Raw genomic sequence first — 16334 nt, 5'->3', positions numbered from 1 at the left:
TGTTGTACCCAGCTAGGTTTTAAAAATTAGAGTGGCGTTTTCTGAATTATTAGGAGCAGTGTGTTGTTTGTTTCATTCTTACAGAAAACTGCATTCTTTTTTTTTTTTTTTTTTTTTTTATTATTATTATTTTTTTTTTCATTAATCAGTAGTTTTTATTATGGTTTTGTGGGGTACAGTTAAGGGTAGGTGTACAATGACGTTTCATTCAGGCACCCTGTAGATAAGAAGTGTTTTCCCATCCCCCGACAGATATTTGCTACTGAAAACTGCATTCTTAACTTAGTCTGATTTGTATAATGCTTTGCTTAACTAGTTTATCATTTTACTGATCATTGTTACATTGATCACCATTTATCCAATAACAAACTTCTAGTGATTTGTTCTAATAAAATCATTGCTGTGATGGTGAAGGAGCTCTTACTGCATCCTTCTCTGGGCCAGACACGTGTGCGAGGCATCCCTTCATTTAATTGGGAAGTTGTTTCTTGATCTGCTCTCACTGTCCCACTGTGAATGTTAAAAAATCTTTACTTCTCTATCTATTCTAGTGGAGGCTTTATAGAAATTCCTGATTTGAGGAGATATAACTCTGACCCAAAGGAGATTTAATAAGAAACTGAAATCCTCCCTTTAGGAAATAGATTCAAGTAAGAAGGGCAGCTAACTTTTATGGTACCTGTCCTATCCTAGACACTACAATGTCAGTTGTATGCTTATATTATTTCATCTCATTATACATACACAAAATGGCGATTAGGTAGTTAAATGTTAATTTTTGCGTATAAGGAAAAGTAGGAAAGTAAGGAATTAGAAAGTGTGATGTAAAATGTTCAAAATGGATTAAAAGGTTAATAGTGACCTATATGTAGCACAAACTCTGAAATTTAGTCTAATCTTGTCCCGCAGCAAACCCTTTTGTTCTGATCCTTTTTGATTGCTATCATGACATACATTTCAACTTATGTTCATCTAAACAGTAGTTGAAGTTATTCTTTTTACTTTGTTGTGGCATTAAGTGCTGTAATGAAGGAACTTGTCTAAATGTGAAATTAGTATGTATATTCAGTTCTGTAAATATATAAACATATATCAAATTATTTAAATGTACTAGTTTTTATTTTATTATTTCCTTCTCTAACTTAGAAATGTCCTACATGTTTTCATAAAAATTGCTTTCAACTCTCACCATAAATCAGTTAGCATAAGTCACATATTGCATTTTACTCTGAGAGTATGGATGTTACCAGATTTCACATTGTTTGAAACAACAGTTATTTATTTGCAAGGCACAAAATTAAACACTATCAAAGGAACTTTTCATACTAAGTTTTTCTACATGATGTCTGCCAGTACAATACTTTTTGGGGTAAAGTTTGTTATTGGGATTCTAAAATGTTTCTTTCACAGTATTTTTACACAAAAACAAAAAAACAGTTAACATTGTTTGGCTTCAGTTGCACAACAATTTTGAGTAGTTTATTAATTAATTATACTTTAATACATTTATATTCATTCTTTGATATGTATCTTTTTTATTTTTAAGTGAATGCCAGTGTTTGAGACATTAATCATAAAAGATAATACATCTACAAATGGGGTGAGCAACAAGGTATCAACAGTCAAATATCTTTTTAGTATAGTGCTAGTTTGTTAATACTTGATTTTAAGTTGATTTTGAATGACTCACTATTTGAATTGTATATTTCATGATCATACTACTCTAATTCAGATATTTAAAAGAGTGCTTTCTAGTAATTTTGAAAATGTATTTTGTGATTGTTTCTCTTTTTTATTTGAAATGGCAAAAATGTTGTTAACTTTAAATTCTGGATATATTTAGAGCATGTCCAGTCTTCATGTATATTACTCATAATTTTTTTAAAAAAAGAATTAGCTTTAATTTTCAGTTCTTTTCTCAAAATTTTACTAAATTTGAGGATAAATATTAGAGTAGAATTTCTGCCATAATAACCTTTCTTCGATGTGTTGCACTTCTGTAGTAAAGTTACTATGCACGTTTATGTCTTGGCTATTGAGTTAATTTATTAACAAGTGCTAAATATAACATTGGAGTGCTTAACCACAGCTATGTTGAATGCTGCACAGTTCTATCACAGGAGAAAGGAGGATAGTGCAGTATATTATGAAAGTAATTGTAATGTGTAGTGTGTAATTACATGTAATATGTAATTATTTCATAATGGCACCTTGAACAAAGTATTGCAAAGGTAATTAAAATGTTGTTCGCAACTGGAGTTGTAAAGTTATTGAAGTACCTGCCCTTCTTGGTGAAGCCTAACTTTTATGCTAAAGATGAAGTGAAAGCTGGATTAATGTTCTTGGTTTTGTTTCATTTGCAGGTGGAGGTCTAGCTGTTGGAACAGTCCTGCTAATTGGTTAGTATAAAATAATACTTTCTTCTGCCTATCACAGCTTTCTATTGTGCATAATGATTTTATAGATTTCCCATTGTGGAATTAAATATTTAAGCTATTAACTCTCTATAGAGGTTAAGGTAAATTAGAGTGGAATTGCCTTAAGTTCTAATTTAAATCCTAATGTTGATTTGAACTTACAATAAATTAGGCAAATATATTTGAAATGTAGCCTCATCATTTAAAAATGTTTATAGTGCCTTGTGTTCCATTTTTATTTTAAAGACTAAAATTAATGTCAATTTATTTAGGGTCTCAGTGTTTACAGAAAAATTTTTACAGTGATTAATAAGAGAAATTGATGTGCTGAATTTGTTGTATATATCACAGAATTTGTCATTATTGTCTTTTTATTGAAAGAAAAGCAAAAAAAGGAAATCATTTTTTGTTCATCATTAAAGCGACAAGAGTTCTTATTTAAATATATAACCCTGTATGCCTTTTTTTTTTTTTTTTTTTAGTATAATCACAGGATCGTGGAATTGAAATAAATCTTGGCAGTTATAATCAAAGTGCCCATATGAATGTTTAATCCATATACCTATAACCTATTATTATTTCTAGTTTTGTCCTCTGATACAATACAGAATGAATCTACCAACTTTTTTATGTGACACCCTTAAGAATATTTGAAAATAGCAGTTTTATCACCTCAAATCATTTCCAAACAGCATAGACATTGTTTCTTAACTTCTTAACTTGGATTTTATGTGTCAGGGTTTTCCTGATTGTTCTCTTGATGCACCTTCTAGTTTGACATTGTCTCTTGAACCATGCTCAGAAATAAATACAACATTCCAAATTTAGTATAACCTGTATGCACCATACTGAGACTACATAATGTGAAAATCTAGATAGAATTATTAGTGCAAGGTAACAATAAAGGTTATTTTATGTTCATTGACTTCTCTTAAGTTAACAAAGAAAAGTGGTAAATATTTTGGAAGAATTTGCCCCTGGAATGATTAAAATCAAAGTAGTGGTGGGTGAAATTTGGCATGTACATAATCATTTGTCTAATAAATGAAGCACTGTTGTATTCGGAAATTTCAAGAGTTATATAGAACATCTCATTCCCTATCTGTACTGGATAATTGAAGAGTAATAGTATCATTAGTGAGAGCTGTTTTTTTCAACTCTTATTGTGGGTCATGTACTGTGCAAAGTGTGTTCTGCGTGGTTTTTCATTGAATACAACAACCATGAGAGATACTAACTGTAATCCATGTATTCTTGAGAAAATGAGGCTCAGAGGCATGAGATAATTTTCCGTTTCCCATAGTTAGAGAACCGGCATTTGAATTCTGTCATGACTTCAAAACCTGTGGTTTTTAATAATGTAGCTCTCCTAAAGGTTGTATTTAATAGCCACAAATAATAAAAAAGGAATTATATCCCTTTTTAGAATACTAATTTTTTTTTAGTCTAGATCTAACTCTTTTGCCCATGTTGGGGTGCAGTGGCATGATTTCTGCGCACAGCAGCCTCGACCTCCTGGGCTCGACCTTTGCTTCCAGCTCAGCCTCCCAGGTAGCTGGGACTATAGGTGTGCACCACCACGCCTGACTAATTTTTTGATTGTAGAGACGAGGTTTTGCTATGTCACCCAGGCTGGTCTCAAGCTCCTGGGCTCAAGCAGTCCTCTTACCTTGGTCTCTTAAAGTGCTAGGATTGCAGGCATGAGCCACTGTGCCTGGCTTAAAGTTTTAAGTAGTAAAGTAGAGCTACATTTGTGAAGATTTTTTTCTTTTAATGAATTTTAAGATTTCCAAACACGAAAGAGTCCTTAGTTAATGCACAATAAAGATAGAAATTGCAGCACAGTAAAAAATCCTTGTTTCACATAATCAGCATTTCTCCATTCCAGTCAGAAAGTTTTGTCTTTAAAGTAATAAAATGATATTTAGTAACTGCTGATGAGATCTCCAGGAGTACAATATTTGCTAAGAATTGGCTTGTTTGACTGTAGCTTATTCCTATTAAGATATAATACATTAATTTTCTTAAATCATGTCACTTAATCAATTTGGTCCTGTGTTCACACAGTCCAACAGTTAATTTCAATGTAGCTGTTGGCTGCAAAGTATCTGCCAATTTCTTGCCAATCATTCACTTTGATCACTACAGTATAATCTTCTAGAAATTTACCTGGAGTCTAGTGCCAACCTCTCTGGATAGTAGGCAACTTTTAGTAAAAGTGAAATATGTCTTATAAAATATTTAGGTCACCCATGAATCTTGAAAGTACTATTTATGGACTTGGAAGACAGGATTATTTCTAACGGTACATATCAGAGGGAAAAGATAGCCAGTGATCAAGAAATTCTAGAAGTGGCAATCTCAGTCACAGTTAAAATTTATATTTCAGTAAATAATGAAGTTTTTGTTGCAAAAATAACAATGAACCAGTCTGATATAAATAAGCACATAAAATACAAAAGGATATGGAAGGAAAACTGGGTTACTCTTCAGTTCCTCAGCCTTCCGACCCAGAGATAATAATATCCTGAGTAGCCCATCTGAGTATTCATGCATATGTAATACACATGGGAACATTCAGCACCTTGCTTTTCCACTTAATATATCTTAGAGATTGATCCATGTACATTTATATAGATGTAACTCATTCTTGTTAACAACTGCATATGACTTCATTGTATAGAAGTACAATAATTTATTGTAATAGTTCTCTACTGAACAATTTAATTTCATTTTTTTCGATTACTAACCATGCTATTGTGGGTAATCTTGTATGTAATCTTTGCATACATATGTAAACATTTATAGAATAAATTCAAAGATGTAGACTTGCTTGATTGAAGCATGTTAAATTTTGTTAGAAATTATTAGATTGTTTTTGCTGGACGCAGTGGCTCACACTTATAATCCCAGCACTTTGGGAGGCACAGGTGAGAGGATTGCCTGAGTCCAAGACTTCGAGACCATCCTGGGCAACTTGGTGAAACCTCATCTCTACAATAAATAAAAAAAATTAGCTGGATGTGGTGGTATGCACCTGTAGTTCCAGCTACTTAGAATGCTGAGGTAAAAGGATCCCCTGAGCCTGGCAGGTCAAGGCTGCAGTAGCCAGAAGCATGCCGCTGCACTCCAACCTGGACGACAGAGTGAGACTCTGACTCTAAATAAATAAACAAAGAGAAATTGTTAGATTGTTCTTCCAAGAGGATATGCTATCATATACTCTAACCGACAATCAACCCTCAGTTATAAGAATGCCTTTATCCTTATCTCCCCCTTGACAACACTGTACATCATTCAAATTTTAATATTTACCAGTTCATATGGATTACATCAGATTCTCCACTTTTCCCCATTCCCATGTCAGTGTGACTTGTACATTGAATGAAATCCACCTTAAGACACGGAAGCATAGTTCCAAAACATAAACTGAATATGGTGATGTTAGTTCAGTGGTTGAGAGCCTAGTGCATTACTATTTGCTCATCACTGAAAGGTGTCTTTTTTTTAACTCCAAGAGTAAGAAAATTAAAGCATGAAGATTATTTGCATTAATAACCTTTTACCATGGATTGCCAACTTTTTAACCATTTTCTCATGAGATAGTTTACATTTACTAAGGTAGTTTTATTTGTGAGTAGGTATTTGTGCATGAATGGGGGCTTTCAGAGTGGTGTATTTGCAGTTTCAGTAGCAATGTAACCATGGAAACAAACTAATGAGCACTGCCACAAAAACCCAGAGTAAGTCTACTGTAGACCTTCTGAATCCAGCAAAATACATAAATGTGAATACAAGAAAGGCCATTTCCTGAGGAACAAATTGAAGAACTAATGGACTCTTACATTTACTTTAAAAGTTGAAGATAGTTGTCAATTAAAAAAAGTTTTAAAAATAGAAGTAGACTTTTTTTTAAAACACTTAATTCTTAAGAACTGATATAGACTTTGAGATGTTTTATTTAAATTGCTTTCTGGCAATGTGGTTCATAAATTTGAGACACCTTAGAAGTATCTAAAGTGATAGCATAAATATTTATAATTAACACAGTCTCTTTTTAAATAAAAGATCTTGATCTATTTGCAAAGATGTTGAGTATCAAACAGGCTTAGAAGTTGTCAACAAATACACATGATGTGACATTTATGAATGCATTATTTTAAGAATAATCTTAACACTACATAATTTTAATTCTAGAAGTGGAAAATAAGTAATCTGTTTTTGGACAATTAATTGCAACTAGTTATCAGTTTAATTTGTAGCAGTTACCTATTTCTGTTTAACAATATTAACACAAACTTAGCAGCTTAAAGACAACATATATTTATCATCTCATAATTTCTAGGGGTCAGACATCTAGGCACAACTTTGCTGGGTCCTCAGTAAGCCTGCATTAAAGTTGTCAGCCAGGGCTGTGTTCTCATCTGAAGGCTTGGCTGGGGGAGGATTTGTTTTCAAGCTCACATGGTTGGCAGGGGTCAGGTTCTTGATGGCTGTCAGCCAGAGGTTGTACTCTTCACAGGGCAGCTTCCAAGATTATTATTTCTTCAAAACCAGCAAGGAGGAATGTCTCTCAACAAGATAAATGGTATAGTCTTATGGAACAGAAGTGACATCCATCACATTTGCCATAATCACTTGTTTAGAAGAGTGTCACAGGTTCTACTGCACTCAAGGGGAAAGGATTACACAAAGGCATGAGTACCAAGGGGTCACCTTAGATTGTGTCCACTACCCTTTTCATAATTTTAATTTGTTATTATTTCCCATAAAAACAAAAACTAAGCACTCTCAAGAGTCCTTTCAGGGTAGTAGTAGTATTTCTTGCCTGTTGTCTTCAACCTTTTCTAGTTTGCTGGGCTAGTTTTTCTTTCACATAATTCTGAACTTTTTCCTCATTTTACAGGTTGGCCAGCTACAGCCTACTGGCTGGTCACCTATTTGTATAAACAAAGTTTTGTTGGCTTCAGCCTTGCTTGTTCATTTGCACATTGTCAGTGACTGCTCTTGTGCTACAAGGATATAGCTGAGTAGTTGTAGCAGAGACTATGTGATCCGCAAGCCTGAAATATTTACCTTCTGACTCAGAAGAATCTTGTCCATCCCTGTTTTATATTATTATATTGTGTATTCTCCTTAATTTGTTTTAGAGGAGTATACCTTTGTTAAAGGACCAAAATATAGGACAGCCTGATGTCAGTGCAGTTCTTTAGTAAAACCACCTGACCCGTATACCTGAAGAATTTAAGCTCCTACAATATGTCTGGCACTGTCAGACAGTATAAATCTCTGGATGTTGGGAGCACATGGAACAACTGTGAACAGCATATATATAGCATGCAGATGTAAAAAGTATGGACAAACTTAAACTGAGTCAAAGTATGGGTAGAAATTGAGGAGAGTTGAAGAGGAAATTTACTCATGGAACACAGGATTAGCAAATGCACAGGAGAGGACATCTACAGAGTTTGCTTATATAGTAGCTAGATGACAAGCTCTTCTAAAGCAGAGAGAACACATTTAAGACTAGTCAGAGGAAAGTTTGGCCTCTCTCCCCTGGGTCTCTTACCTCAACTACCTATTTGTGGAACTCAAATTGTAAAACTTCAGAACCTTTATACCAGCCTCCAGAACTGTGGTGTGCAAAGAACAGGCTGTTTGCCTTTTATCCGCCAGAAGACTCCTAGGAGTTTTTTGTTTGTTTAACTTTATGGCCAGCTAAATCTGTCTTGTTATCTTTGATCATATCTAAGAATTAAGCTGTTCCAGTCATCTTATCTTTTATCTCCATAATGCTCTTAACTCCACTGTACTTTATTTTTTCTCTTTAAGCTCAATTTTTTATTTCTTTCTCTTCCCAGCCTTTCCAGTGTGCCCTCTATTACATCTATTCCATGTACAATAAACTCTGATATCCTAAAACCTTACCATGAAATATTTGGTTGAAGCATTTGACACTTACTGAGGATTTACTGTGTGCTGGGCATCATGCTAAGCCCTTGACATGTATTGTATCACTTAATTTCACAACAGTCAGATGAAATGTCTGTATCTTACAGGTGAGAAATTGAAGTTTTGAGAGAAGCTAAGTATCTTGCCCAAGGTCACATACCTAGTGACTGAGATACACAGTCAAGTTTCTTTGACATTAAATCATCATTTTATACCTGATAGTTCATCTTAAACATTTCTTTTGGGGTGAGACATGCCTTTAACTATTCCTCCTTCCATAGCATCTCCTTGCTGCCATGTACTGACTTGCTAGTTCTTTCCATCATTTATTTATTAGAGACTGTTGTGATCTCTAACCTAAAGTAAAGCTTCCACATTGGCTAGAAAACTTTTGTATTACTCTAGTCACTTCCTTTTTTCTTCTCGGGAATCTCAGTGGACTTTTAAACTTTCATGTCCTCAGACATCTGACATGACTACGCTCTCCTTAATTCTCTGGAATGACTTGCAGTATGTCACAGAAAAAAATGTTTCATCAACTGCGAACTCACCCAACTTCCCACTATCAGTCCTCAAAACTTACCTCTGTTCACAAATGTAGAGGTGTCATGTGCCTTCTTCCACCTTTGCTCAAGGACCTGACAGTATCCATTTCTCTTCTCTTCTTATTTTTAACATTTTGATCTTCATTAATTCTTTTCTGTGTGTACTTTAAGCATACTCACATCTGTTTTCAAGCTTTATTTAAAAACAAGGAAAAAAATTCTCCCATCTCACTGCACCTCTCTCTCTGCCATTGCCTTTTCTCTTCCTGTTCATAGCCAAGCCTCTCATATAGTCCACATTTATGTGTTTTTGTAATATTTCAGCTATTCCTCCATCCACCTCAGGTACTACAGTTTCCTTGAACCACCCTGAGGACTCCTCACTACTAAGCCCAGAGGATTTTTCTTCCTTCTTAGTGTCTGCAGCAATTGATGCTGCTAACGACTCTTCTTGAAGTGCTCCCTTCCTTTGGATTCTGTTAGGACATTCTGTGCTAGTTTTCTTTCTACGCCTCTGCTCACGTTTTAAAGACTCCTTTGGCTTTCCTTAGAATTCTGGTATCCTATGCCCTATTCTAGTGCTACACACTCTCACTGGGATGTCTCAGTCCCTGCCATAACTAGAATGACCAGGGACTAAAAGTAATCAATAACCTCTAGGCATTGCTGCAGACACAGGACTTACAGAGAAATGCAGACAGCATATTCAGCTCCCTGTTCAACATTTTACAGGCCCTTCAAGGTCAATGTGTCCGGAGCTGACCTGTCTTTTCCTTCTTCCAAACTGTGCTCCATTCTTTTAAATCTATCACTCTTCCTGACATCTCTAGATTATTGACTCTACCAAGTGACATATGCCAGAGACCTGAGTGATGTGCTTGTCTCTCACTCAGTGTACACCAGAAATCTTTCAATCCTAATGGCTTTTGCCTTTTAAATTGTTGTTTAAATTCTGCTTCCCTTCATCCTTATTGCCACTACCTTAATTCAGTCCGTAAATCAACAACTCTTTTTGAAACTTTTAGGACAGCTTCTTAAATTGTCCCTGTGTTTGGTACTGCCCCACGTCAGCCCATGGTCATGCTGTTGCCAGAAGGTGCTTGTGAATGTGAGAATCTGGTCATGATGTACCCTGGCGTAAGTCCTTTCTGTGCTCCCTGTTGATCTTAACGTCAGGACTGAGCGAACTGTAAGGCCCTTAGCAGTCTGCCGCTGCTCATCTTTTTCAGCCTCATCTCTCCTCATCCCCTCATGGTCCTTCCTCAGGCCTGAGCTTTTAATTCCATCAGAGTGCCATTCTTGCTTATGTTCTTTCTTGCTGTCTCGTGTCCGTCTCCCTAACTCTTGATCATCTTTGAGGTGTCTTAGCGATCTCTTCCAAAAAGCCTTCCTTAACTACCACTTTCCTTCTCCTCATCCCACTCGGTGTTCCTCATAAGTCTGTCTGCAGTATCCTGCATTTACCTCATTGTAGCACTTATTACCCTTCCCTAAAATACCTGACTGTGGTTACGTACCTCATCCAGTAGCCTAAGCTCCGTGATCATAGGAACCACGTAGGGGCATAGTGAATGAATGAATGATTTGAAAGCCTGACTAAAGACAATTAATTTATAGTGAAAGGAAATAGGTAGTCATGGAATATTTTGAGCAGTTAAGAAATATTATGAAAGATGGACTGTGACTGCAGGAATAAAATAAAATTTGAATTGATAGAAACTACTTATGGTCCTAATTGAAACGAGGGGTGATGTTTATTACTATAGCTTTTAAGACTTTTGTCATATACTTAACTGTCATATTTTGATAGGATAACAATACTACTCTCCTATTTGATTTTTCCATTTTATTTTGTATTTTAGATTCTGAATATATAACTGATTATGCTTAGACTGCTCTGATATGAAACACTTTTTTCCTACATTTCCTGCATTTTCGCACTTTTAGTAGGTCCCTCTCAAGAAAATTTCTATTTCTGTGATATATAAATGTATGAGGGATGAAGGAGAGACAGGAGGTAAGATAATTCCCAGATTTTTGACCTGGGAAAGTTTGGAATTAGTGCCATTAGGTGAAGTCAGCAAAGAAAGAGAATGAGCACATATATTGGGGAGAAGTAAGTGAACTCAGAACATAATGAGCTTTAGGCGTAAGTGAAAAACCCAAGTCATTCTACCTAATGGATAGTTGGGCATGAAATTTAGACTAGAGAAAAAGATTTGGGGTTTCTTAACATTATATAACTGTTTTATCCAATGTATGTGTTAGTTGACGTCATCGACACACATCAGAATGCCCAGGTTTATGATTGAGGACCTATGAATAGAACTTTGGGAGACTACTTAATTGTCTGACATTATATACAATTTTGTATATGAATGTGCATATTTTTAGGTATAACTTGCATCAGATTCTTAGAGTTGATTCACCCCCCACCCTGCTCCCCAAAAAGACTAAGAACAGAGTAAAAAGAAAATCAGACCAAATTCTAAAGCCTGGACTCATCAGTGTTTAGGGAATAGGTAAGGACAGACAACAAGCTCAGGCTAGAGGTCAAGAGCATAGTCTCTGGGATCTGACTGCCTAGAGTCAAGTCGTGGCTGTCTTTTTCCTAGCTACTTGAGCTAACGTATGCTACTTGTCCTCTCGGTGCCTTTTTTCCTGTAAGGTAGGAATTCCGTAACACATCTTACGGTGTTATGATGAGGATGATATAAGTAATGCATGAGAAGTACATTGCAGTGTTTAACCTATTGTCAGTACTCAATACAATTAGCTATCTGCTATTTGTAACAGGATGTTGAGTACCCCAGAAGTGGTCATTGTAGCCCACAGTAAGACAGAAAAGATGAAGGGTTACATTCCCCTTTTCCCACAACTGGGTCTAGGTACCACCATGCAGGCTGAAAGAACTAGTACAGGTCATTCCTCATAGCTCCACCACCGCCACTGCTGTTTTCAGATGATGTCAGTCAGGGATTGGAAAGAGCAGGAGTACAGTGTTTATGGTAAAAAATGAGGCAAGTAAGGGGTACGGCATCAAGGGCATCGGCCATAGGGTCATAGACATTGAGGGTGCTTGCCAAAAGCAGATACTGGCATTCCTGTTTCCCAGCTGATGGTTTGCTAAGCTCCAGAACCGAAACCCACTATAGCGAGTACTGCAGAAGGAGATAGTTATTAGGAGGCCTACCTCATCTCCTAGAGTTTGTTGGCATTCTTAAATATTGAGTCTATTTCCTGTTTTTAATATAGAACAACAAGGGAAACCTGCCAGAATAGACTGTAAAAGACAGCCAGAATCATAATGATGGTAATTGCTAACATTTCCAAAGAAGAGATTGAGGGTGAATTACTGACCTGCGCCCAAAATGTCAGATTCTGCCTCTTTGAGGATTCTTCAGCGACAGATGGGACCAGTGTAAAGCAGGGCACCACCCTGGAAAACCACATTTACCACCTGTGTGAAAACGACCATGACTTCGTAGCTTGGAGTGAGGCACAGGTAAGAACATCTCCCTACCAGTGCCAGCCAGGTGGTTATGTGAGCTGATCTCTTCTTTTTTTTGTACTTTCCCAATAGCAGGAACTAGGACTTAAAGAGAGGACCTGGGGAAGAGGTATTTTGGAACTTTTTTTTCTTCCCCTCCCCTCAGAGCCTTTCAAGCCTTACCCTGTACTGATGGAGGGGAAATCTTTGCATTGAATATTGAAGTTTTTAATTTGACTGTTCCACATTTTAATAACTGAAACTGGAAAGAATCATGAAAACAGCTCCAGATATCATTAAGAGATGAGAAAAGGAAGAATTGACATTACATATTTGAAAGTAGTGACTTGGAAAAAAAAATACATAAAAACCATCTCATATGTTTATGTATCAAAGAATTGAGAGGTTTCTGTAGACTGTTTACACATATAAAGGTGGCTATAGGCCTGGTGTGATGGTTCACGCCTGTAATCCTAGCACTTTGGGAGGCTGAGGCAGGGGATCACTTGGGGCCAGAAGTTTGAGGCCAGCCTGGGCAACATAGTGAGACCCTACCCCCCATCTCTACAAACAGCAATACAAAAATTAGCCAGGCGTGTTGGTGCATGCCTGTAGTCCCAGCTACTTGGGAGGCTGAGGCAGGAAGATCGCTTGAGGCCAGGAAGTTGAGGCTGCAGTGAGCTATGATTGTGCCATTTTGCTCCAGCCTGGATGACAGAGTGAGATACTGTCTCAAAAAAATAAATACATAAATAAAAAAGAGTGATTAAAGAAACAGGGAAACTGGACACAAGTGCATCATTAAAAACTGGGGAAAGGGTTGGAGAGGGAGAGGGTAGTTTTAAGAAAATAATTGTCTATGGTAATAGCTACCATAGCTGAATGAAGTGAGGATTTAAAAACATCCAACACATGAGACAATTAGAAAGTCAGGGGTGAAGCCGGGCTCGGTGGCTCAGCCTGTAACCCTGCGCCTTTGGGAGGCTGAGGTGAGTGAATTGCCTGAGCCCGCGGGTTCGAGACCTGCCTGGGCAGCGAGACCTCATCTCTACAATAAATAAAAAAATCAGCCAGGCGTGGTAGTGCATGCCTGTAATTCCGGCTACTTGGAAGGCTGAGATGGAAGAATCGCCGGAGCCCAAGAGGTTGAGGCTGCAGGTGGCCGGCAGCGGCCACTGCACTCCAGTCTGGGTGACAGAGTGAGATTCCAACTCAAAGAAAAAAAAGAAAGAAAGTCAGGGGTAACATTGGGCACCATCTTGGTAAGTCGTGGTCCAGCTCACTGGACAGTCATATTAAGGAACAACTGATATTCCTGTTGCTTCTAAACATTATTCCCTATTCTCCCTATGGAGGCAAAATGAACCAGTGAACTTTCGTTTCCATATTATAGCGTAACAGATACTTGAAGACAGCTGCCTTGTGTCTGTTTTTCTTCAAGCTAAATATTCCCATTTCTCATGTCACATGCTTTCAACTCCCTTCACCATCCTGCTCACTCTCTTATGGAGATGCTTTACTGTAGTTTAAGTCCAAGTCTCCAAACTAAATATATCATTGTCAGTCTCGTGTACTACTGTAAATAGAACAGGACAAGCATCTCTCTCAGCCGAGACAGTAGACTGTTAATTCAGGCCAAAATTACTGCTTTTTGGCAGTTCTGTCACATCATTATCATTTTTACTTGCCCAGTGTTATGGGAATTCACTAAATAGATTAATTAAATGCTCATTGTATAACCTCAAAATTTGTTTCACAAAATTGGTAATTTTCAGCTTGATGAGCCTAGTGTTTTTGCTGATCCCCAAGTAGGTGACGTTCTTATTATTAGTTTTTCCTGCCTCCGTGAACTTTCTGAGAAAATAGAGGTGATAACTGTTAACAGATTGTTTGTATGTATAAGACGGTGTGTTTACAGCCAAACTACAGTAGATGATTTATAAGAAGAGACAGATTTCTGTTTGTTGTTTTTCCCTTAACTACTTTTTTTTTTTTGAGTTGGATTCTCACTCTGTCACCCAGACTGGAGTGCAGTGGCCGCCCACCACAGCCTTGACCTGCTGGGCTCTGGCGTCCCTTCCACCTCAGCCTTCCAAGTAGCTGGAACTACAGGCACGCACTACCACACCCAGCTCATTTTTGATGTATTGTAGAGACGAGGTATCACCAAGTTGCCCAGGTGGATCTCGAATCCGCGAGCTCAGGCAATTCACTCATCTCAGCCTCCCAAAGCGCTGGCGTTACAGGCTGAGCCACCGAGCCTGGCTCCCTTAACTACTTCTACAGATATTTAGTAGATGTATGCTGTGTGTCCAGCACCAGGGCTGTAATAGTAAGATGCATCCTCTGCCATAAGAATCTTGTAGCTTTGTGGGGACACTTCAGTCCTGTGTATTAAATACTACTGTGGCGGTTGAGAGGGTGCCCCAAAGCACCGTGATGCTCTCCACCAATCTGGAGGAAAGTATCTCACAAACAGTGCCGCCTGATCTGGGTCTGGGAGGATTTGAGCAAATTAGTTAGCCAGAGTGGTAAAGGAATTTATGCAAAAGTCTTGAGGCAAGAAGCAGTAAACCTGCGACCAGTAGATGGTATGCTGTGCCTGGACTGGATGTCATGTGAAAGGGACGTGCGGGAAAGAAGGCATCGTTGGCCTAGAGTGGCCTTGCTTGTAGGCTGCTTTTCTCTTGAGAGAGTGAGAAGCCATTTAAGGTTTTAAGACAAGAGAGTGACAACATTAGATTTGCTCTTTAGAAAAAGAAAAAAACACTCTTGAGTAGTCTGGCGAATACATTGTAGGGGAGCAAGTTGCGAAATGCAGGGACCAATTGGGAGGCTGAGGTGGGAGCCGCAGAAGGGTCCGGAGGGTGAAGCCATGGGCTTGTGATGAGCCGTGGGGATGCAGAGGACAGGGGAGCACTGAAGATGCGGGGACTCGAAGCTACGCGTACTGATAGCCTACCTGTTTAAGGCCCCGATCCAGGGATTCCATCTTTGCCACCATCTTATGAGGCAGTTGTAATCATCTTACTCCTGTGTCACAGCTGAGAAAACTGCAGCCCAGAGCTAATCATAACTTTGCCCAATTAGTATATTACCACTGGAAGACTGGCATCAAGGAAGGAGGGAAATATGGTTCTCTTTCAGACACGTTAGTTGTGAAATTCTGTTGGCATATCAAAGTCATGATAAGATGACATAAATTTTGTGTGCTAAATACTATGCCTGGTTAATAATAAGCATTCACATAAATAGCGGTGATGTTGGTGTCTGGAACTTAGCACAGAGAAAACTGGCCTAGAGATAAAGATTTGGGCTTGCATAGCAATGGTGATTAAACTGTGAGGGTAGATAAGATCACTAGGGGAGACATAAGGAGTCAGGGAAAAGTCAGAACCTTCACTCATTTAAGAGATTAAAAAAGCAACTCTGCCATCCAATTTAATTGTTTATTACCATGCTTCATTAATCATAAATCTCCCAGTATTTTTTATTTTCTGCAAGTGCATCTCCCTACGTTATGCAGCACTGGTCTGATATCATTCATTTTCTTACTGAATATTATAGTATATGTCTTTAACCTTATAAATACTTTAATTTTTATAATTAAATAGTTTAAATGCCTTTCTGTACTGAAAAGGTGTAAACAACAGTTGTGTAAATTTTAAAGGGTAAAAGTGACACTGTTATACTGCTCTTAACACAAATATTTTTATATATGCACTTTAAACTCTGTTCTGTGGCCACAATCAAGATATAAAACATTTTCATCATCCCAGAAAGTTCCTGGTGCCTAAACAGTTTCCTGGTCCAAAGCACCTAGCATCTCATTGCTATCACTAGAGGTTAGTTTTTCTTTCTCTAGACAATCACATAAAGGCAGCCTTACCATATGTACTTTTCTGTATCTGACTTTTCTCATTTAGCATA

The 16334-nt window shown here is 37.6% G+C and overlaps 1 protein-coding gene across 1 annotated transcript in view; it reads left to right on the top strand.

Moving 5' to 3' along the window:
- The window catches only part of ELP4 (elongator acetyltransferase complex subunit 4), a 235566-nt gene that overhangs the window by 5770 nt on the left and 213462 nt on the right, over nucleotides 1-16334 (top strand). The window contains exon 2 of the mRNA XM_008058326.1: nucleotides 2364-2399. Within this exon, the coding sequence (XP_008056517.1) occupies nucleotides 2364-2399 (36 nt within the window). The remainder of the gene's footprint in view (nucleotides 1-2363; nucleotides 2400-16334) is intronic.

The sequence above is a fragment of the Carlito syrichta genome, unplaced genomic scaffold (genome assembly GCF_000164805.1).
Source record: "Carlito syrichta isolate Samal-C Ts95f unplaced genomic scaffold, Tarsius_syrichta-2.0.1 Scaffold303297, whole genome shotgun sequence".
Classification (NCBI taxonomy): domain Eukaryota; kingdom Metazoa; phylum Chordata; class Mammalia; order Primates; family Tarsiidae; genus Carlito; species Carlito syrichta.
The sequence above is the reverse complement of the archived record's forward strand: the minus strand, read 5'-3'. Positions and strand labels throughout refer to the sequence as shown.